Below are 7,449 nucleotides of genomic sequence, written 5' to 3'. Positions count from 1 at the left end.
ATGCTGTCGCACTGCACAAGTCACATAATTATGCATTGACAAGGAAGTAGGAAACCACTTCGATAGCCTCCTCGGGTTGAAACTAGAAACTCGACTTGTTTCTCCTTGTTGATGTCAGCTGTGACCACACTAGTTGGACATTAATCTTCATAAACTGTTCTATTATCTAAGGTGATGAGACAGCAATTACTAGCCAGGGAACGAACCGGTTAGTGGTTATAATGCAGCAGGATTCAATAACATTGAACTTCGCAACCCGAAGGTAGGAATGTGTCGCGTCGATTCAGTGCTTTCGTGTAGTGACATGACTCACCGCTCTTTTTCATACACGTTTGTATAGTACCTACTGCGTTTGTGTGGCCGGACAGCTAAAACGGTATCTGTGTTTTTTTTCTTTCTGAGCTGGATTTGACTTCAAATGAACAAAGATAAGAAGTGCTAATGTGCCATAGCGCATGTTCAAGCCAAGGACTAATGAACGGTTTCTTTGATGTGTACAAACTTTCGCTAAAATTGGCCAAGAAGCCGCTGCCAAACAAAGTATCATACATGAATCGGTAATGTGAAAAAACATAGCGACGCCAAGAGTGCACTTCGCTTTTCAGAGCAGTTGAGTAATATAAAAGTGTCACCAGAAAGAAACACCTGAGAGGATTTTATCATATTCAAGGTTGGGTCGATAATTTATTTTTAGTCCTGGTAGTTCAGCATAGCAATGGCTTCAAACCTTTCTCAACCAGACGGAGCTAAACGTTTCACTGACTGTCCTCACTGTGGCTCTCTGTGCCTTGGACCCGCCATCTTGCCATGCGGTCACGTGACATGCAAAAGGTGCTTAGGCCACTTGCTGCAGAACAAGAAACGTTGCCCCGTATGTAAAACAAGCCTTCCAGTGCAGTCCGAGGATACGGTCAGCCAGTTGGCACAACGCTTCAGTTCAGAGCTCGTGCTGCACGATCTTGTCAACGAACGCCTGCACGATCTAGGTCAGCAGTCGTGCGAGGTGTGTCAGAACAGAAACGCTACCATGATCTGTCAGGACTGTGGAGAAATGTACTGTGACGGCTGTGCTTCAGCTCACAGAAAGATGCGAGCGACCAAGGAGCACGTACAACAAACGCTCCCCCATACTTTGTACAATGCTCCTCCCGCGAACCGTCCTCCGACCGGCACTAGACGAAAACAACACCCACCGTCGTCTTCTACAGTCTCCGGAGACAGCATTACCAACCTACCACGTGCTCCCACTACGAGGACTAAGCTCGACAGGCAGTGGATTGAACAACAGGTGCAGTTGTTTAAAAAAGCAATCTGTGATGTGAAGAAGGTCGCTCGCGCTGCTCAGAATTTCATGACGCTTGCACAAGAACTATCAGAAGACGCCAAAGGGAAAGAGGAGATTCTTAACATCTACACCAACAGGCTTGAGAGCGCCGAACTGAGAAAGGATAGTGATGGACATATTTGCGTCAGTGGACTCAGTGATGATGACGTCACAGCCACAGTGAAGACCCAAGACCTTCTGCCACGTCTGCGTGACGTTAGAGAGAGCTGTGGGCAGTTTGACGTCACGGAGAAGCTGCAGACAGAACTTTCGGGTCTGGTCAGTGAACATAAAGCGGGTCAGTTGTTTTTTTGCGTTCCCTTTTTACATTCAGTCAGTATTTGTCTCTTCCTTCAGGGCATGATTTGATGTATAAGGGGGACCAGGGGCTTTCAAAATGAGTCATGGGGTCAGGGGCTGGCAAGGCGGGGGTCTGGGGAGCCTTGCCCCCTGCATGCTGTTGCAATGTAAATTTGAAAGAGGTATTGAGTGTCTCTCCTTGAGGAAACAAAGGGTACATTTGCTGGGTAATGTTCAATGTGTTTTTTTCTTTTATTACAAATAACAATTTGGAGGGATCAAAATTGACTTGGTGGACGGGCGGGGATGTAGCTCAGTCGGTAGCGCGCTGGATTTGTATCCAGTTGGCCGCTGTCAGCGTGAGTTCGTCCCCACGTTCGGCGAGAGATTTATTTCTCAGAGTCAACTTTGTGTGCAGACTCTCCTCGGTGTCCGAACACCCCCCGTGTGTACACGCAAGCACAAGACCAAGTGCGCACGAAAAATATCCTGTAATCCATGTCAGAGTTCGGTGGGTTATAGAAACACGAAAATACCCAGCATGTTTCCTCCGAAAACGGCGTATGGCTGCCTAAATGGCGGGGTAAAAAACGGTCATACACGTAAAATTCCACTCGTGCAAAAAAACACGAGTGTACGTGGGAGTTTCAGCCCACGAACGCAGAAGAAGAAGAAGAAGAAGACCTGGCGGACAAATCCCCACTGAAAAATACTGTTTGAAATTGCCACAGTTTAATTTTGTGTTGGGTATACCTACGCCACACATATGCAGGGCTTTAAAATAGTGCTGCACGTTCAACAGTCCCAACTTTAAACGTTGTGTTAAGGTAGTCAATGCATACGACAATTAAAAAACTTTCGTCCTACTTTTCTGCCCTTGATAGCAGTAGAACTTCCGGGCATTTTCCTAAAGCTTATGGATCTCACCGATGTACTCAAAGGCATAGTTACAGAGCATTGTTTCAGGTTAGTCAATGGTGCGTCTCAATGAAAGTACAGCGTAAGTCTCTAGGACTTCAAAGGGTAAAATTCGGCAAAAAGCGGTACCAAAATTGTTGAATTTGCAGTATATGTTAAATTTGCATCATTGATTTTGCAGACAATCCGAGTCGTACATCAAGACTACCGCTCGGGACTAAACTTCGGACAAAGCATGACGACATGTCAAAGGCAGAAAACATAGGTAAACAAGGTTCATATTTTCTTTCTTTGATAAATCTGTCTATGTATTTCTTTTCAGACTGCGATTCTCCGTGTGCTCTGTGGATAGTTTTACTTAGCTCAACAGCATAACGTTCATTCATTGACTTCTTTTTCTGCAGCTAGACGGGGTTTGTCTGCTTGAAGTATCAAGGCAATGTTCGATGAAAGTACTGCTCAAAACAAAAGAAAAAATGTTTAAAGGGCAGCTGTCGGGTTGTGGCTCTCAAAATCTGTTCCTTAGAATGAGTTATCATGTAACTGAAACTATACTTAAAAGTTACTTGGTGATTTTGACAGCTTGATAACACAAGTCCGAAGACTTTAGACATGCTACAATGTCTTTAATCGAAGAAAGTTTGCATTCTTGGCCGAGTCAATGCAGCCCGCTCGAAAATTACTTCCCTTGGACGCGTGACGTCAGCCGCGGAGTCGGCCGGGTTGAACGGTGCTCTCTTTATGCCGTGTAATGGGCGCAATCGGGTTGTCTAGTCAAGCCTTCAAGCATACTTCACGGGTAGGTGAAGAGAAACTTAGGATGGGGTGACTTCTCCCAGGCCAAAATTTCGCAGTAAAAAACGGAGTTCATAACATGTCTTCCGTCCCCCTCCTGCTTTTGTTCCACTTGAACCCTGTTTTTGTTCAACTTATTGGCAGATATTGTCACGCGTCGAGGAACACAAACACACACACACAAACACACTTACACACAGACACACACAGACACACACACACACACACACACACATGTGTTATCACACATATACACAGACACACAGACACACACACACACCCACACCCACACACACACACACACACACACACACACACACACACACACACGATAACCATCACAAACACAGTTTGACAAATTCATCTTTGATTTTTTGCGGCCGAACCCCCCTCCCCCATTTTCCACACTAGATCCACTGTTTCATCTTTGTCTCCGTCTCTCTTCCCCTTATCTTATCTCGTCTATCTACTTGAGTGAGTAACTGAAGATGTATATATATTATCATCATCTCTTTCCTAGATTTTCCCACCGACAGAGTTGGCTTTTGTCTTGAATTCAGTACCTCACACGTACACAGTAATTGGTGTGACACCTCAAGCGGACCTTCTTCATAAGTGTACAGTGTCTGCTGACAAGGGACACGAGGGTCTGTGGTTGAGCAACTTTATGGTTTAACCGGGTGGACTGGAGGAGTAGCAACAGCATGTGAACCACTTTAGAAATGACTTGTAAAGGTTGCAGTCGGTCAGATCAAAGAAGAGAAAATGGGAACGTGGGTCTTGAGAAGATACCACCATCTTAATACTTTACTTTGTGCAAAAATCAATCACGCGTACAGCATTACAGATGTCCAGCTGTAGTCTACATTGTACTGTAAACTTCACAGCGGCCTTATCGGCTTCCTCGAGTGACGTCACAGCAAGGCTAACGCTGCAGCGTCTTTCTTGTGCTGACAGAGTTGTCGGTCGCGGATTTTGAGTCGTTTCGGCCTGCCAACTGCTTCGTTTTTTTGCGGATTGTGAGAACTAGCAGAAAGTTTCACGCATTTTAATGGTTTCAAACTAATGATGAAAGTGTCTTCTTCTGGACCAAATCAACAGTCTTTAGTTGAATCAACTCGGAAAACTCTTAAACGCGTTTTTGCACGCGACTCCGGGCATTTTTGAGACCAGGCAACCCGACAGCTGCCCTTTAACAACGAGCTTTTGTTTGGGGTTTTATTTGGAGTTTAAGGCTCGCCGACTTCTGTTGGTGGTATTTGAGGCCGTGATTAAGATCAAACTTTATTCAGTCCGTACAAGGAGCATAGTTCTGACAAGCAACAGAGAAGCTGAAAAGTAGACAACACAAACATAAAGAAAAGAAGTTTTTAGTTTTTTTGTTCACGTTAAACAAGAAAGTTTTGGGAAAATAGAAATCAAGTCCAAGAAATTTGTGATGTTTTCTCTTGTATTCAGTTTCCCTGACAATTTGATTTCGAAATAGAGCAGGAAACAGTTCACAAAAAGTCCGAGGTTTTTTTTCCACTTAGGACTTGATGAAGTAACAATTACGCAAGGCGCAAGAAGCATCTAACCACTCTTTCATAAACAATCAATCAGGGAAACAACAGCTTCTCTTACCTTTACTTTTTTTTTAAAGGCACATCATTTTTATGTGTATTTATTGTGTTTTTGAGTGTTAAGGAAAATATTTGAGAAATAAACTGGTTAAAACCGGAAGAAAAGCCAGCTAATTTGTCTAAGTCATTGAGTCAGATCACGTTCACAATGCTTTGTTAATCGCCCACTGTAGCCTTCAGGATTAGTAAAATTGTGCAAACATACGGTTTCAAAGAAAGTTCAAAATAGCTTTGCAGTACTGTCAGAATGTCACTGAATATACAGTCAAGCCTGTCCCTGTCATTTCGTATTATTCGAGGTATTCTCCAGTAGTGGTGTCGCCAGTAAGAAGCAACCTGCAAAAATATTTAACATAAAAACTTAATTTTCAAGTCCTGGCATACCTGCCTTTCTCATAGTTCTTTCTTTGTTTGTTTGTTTGTTTGCTTAACGTCCAGCCGACCACGAAGGACCATATCAGGGCGGTGCTGCTTTGACATTTAACGTGCGCCACACACAAGACAGAAGTCGCAGCACAGACTTCATTGTCCCACCCAGTCACATTATTCTGACACCGGACCAACCAGTCCTAGCACTAACCCCATAAAGCCAGACGTCAGGCGGAGCAACCACTAGATTGCCAATTTTTAAAGTCTTAGGTATGACCCGGCCGGGGTTCCTTTCTCATAGTATAAATTATGAATAAAACTAAACCAGATAATAGTGTAATAAGTCAAAATGAATCATACCAGTATAATGTCAGCACATTTCTCAGGAAAAGTTCAGGTAATAAAAGATTTTAATGTAATGGCAAGTCCAGTATTACTTTCTCTACAAGTTCTGCTTTGACCTCGACCGCTGGAACAAACAAAACATAATGATCAACCCAAAAATAACACAGCGAAGCGTTCTTTACTTTAGTTGGTGTGACACTGAATGTCGCACATACTTTTGGAGCCCCCCGATGTCTCCTGCGTTCAGTGTCAAACTGAGAATAGGAAAAACAAAATACAGTTATATATTTTTTATTGTGAAAGTAGAGAAAATAGCTAGGTTTCATTCATTACAGAAACATCTCTGTGCATATCTGTGCTGTTAATTTGCCGTTTACCAGAAGCAAAATAGTATTCTCAATCATTATTAGACAAGTTGTACAGTACATTATGTTTACCAACTGGTACATGTACTTTTTGGTGTGTTTTTTTGTTGTCACCAGAAACGGTTTCAAGCAAATCCTTTGACCCAATGACTGCAACCATGAGATATGTGTTTAAGACCACAACTAACACTAACCAGGACCTGGTGGACCCGATTATCACGGATGTAGTGACCCTGCGCGACGGACGACTGGTACTGATGGATGCAGCCAACAAGATGATCAAAGTTATGTCTGGTCTGTCGTCTCAGCCTCAGTCATTGTCCTCCTTCAAACTGAATTTTGAGCCATGGGCTGCGGCACTCCTTTCCGATGGCCTGCTTGCTGTTTCTTCCAGAGACAAAGCCTGCCACCTGTTGGATGGCAGTGCCACACGTGTAATTGTGAAGTCGCAGTTTGCTACCAGCAGGCAGTACACGAATGTTACCAGAGCCGGTGATCATGACGCCGACGTATTGCTGGTCACCTGTAACAGAGACTGTGATGGTCCAGCATCCGTGGACATAATCCGCAGAGACGGTGGGTTTGTCAGAACTGTCATTGATGCAAGTCAGCTGAGAGGTTTAACGGAAATTACCAAGATATGGGTTAACCGTAACAATGTATTTATCCCAGCTTCAAATCAGGACTGTGTTTACAGTGTTGAAATCTCTTCTGGTAAAGTAAAAGAGACAATCACACATCCAGACCTGAAGAGACCCACGCACGTTGAAACTGATGCCGATGGCAACGTATACATCGCCAGTGAAGGGGGTCAGTGTGTTCTTGTGCGAAATACTGCAGGAAAGTGGCGGGAAATTCTTAATGGGTCTCAACACGGGCAAAGCTTGGACATGTGTCCTTGCGCACTGGGCCTGACAGAACGCGGCATTGCTGTGGTGTGGTGGATTCACAATGCCTGTGAATACAGGTTTGCCAGGGTTGCCGGATACGAATTTGTGTAAGCACCCTCAGTCCGGTAAATGAAAGTAGCTGTCAACATCCTGGACCTTCCTCAACGGATCTAAACGACTCAAAACGAATACAGTGGAACCCCCCTTTTTGGACCTCCAAAAATCTGAGAAAATTAGGTCTTGAAGTTAAAAGGAGGGAGTCTTACAATGGGGGTAATTTTACATAGGCTATGAATAGGAAGTCTGAGAAAACAAGGTCTTAAAAGGGAGGTAGTCATAAATTGGGAGGTCTTAAAAGGGGTATCCACTGTACGATCGAGGATGTCTCTTAGATCCTACTTTTAGCGTAGACCAGCGATCCACTTTGTAACCAAGCCACAGTAACACAAGTGTAGAAGAGTTTGCTCCTACTTTTGGTATATCAAGTTACGCATGACTTATACATGACAGGCTTGTGCGCC

General features: G+C 43.9%; 1 protein-coding gene across 1 annotated transcript; it reads left to right on the top strand.

Moving 5' to 3' along the window:
* Nucleotides 1-390: 390 nt before the first annotated feature.
* On the top strand, nt 391-7,167 carry LOC138947210 (uncharacterized). The gene is made up of 3 exons (XM_070318642.1): nt 391-1,622; nt 2,724-2,807; nt 6,156-7,167. Exons 1-3 carry the CDS (start codon nt 716-718, stop codon nt 7,037-7,039), a joined length of 1,875 nt encoding a protein of 624 aa, XP_070174743.1. The 5' UTR covers nt 391-715; the 3' UTR covers nt 7,040-7,167.
* Nucleotides 7,168-7,449: the final 282 nt, after the last annotated feature.

The sequence above is a fragment of the Littorina saxatilis genome, linkage group LG14 (assembly GCF_037325665.1).
Source record: "Littorina saxatilis isolate snail1 linkage group LG14, US_GU_Lsax_2.0, whole genome shotgun sequence".
Lineage (NCBI taxonomy): Eukaryota > Metazoa > Mollusca > Gastropoda > Littorinimorpha > Littorinidae > Littorina > Littorina saxatilis.
The sequence above is the reverse complement of the archived record's forward strand: the minus strand, read 5'-3'. Positions and strand labels throughout refer to the sequence as shown.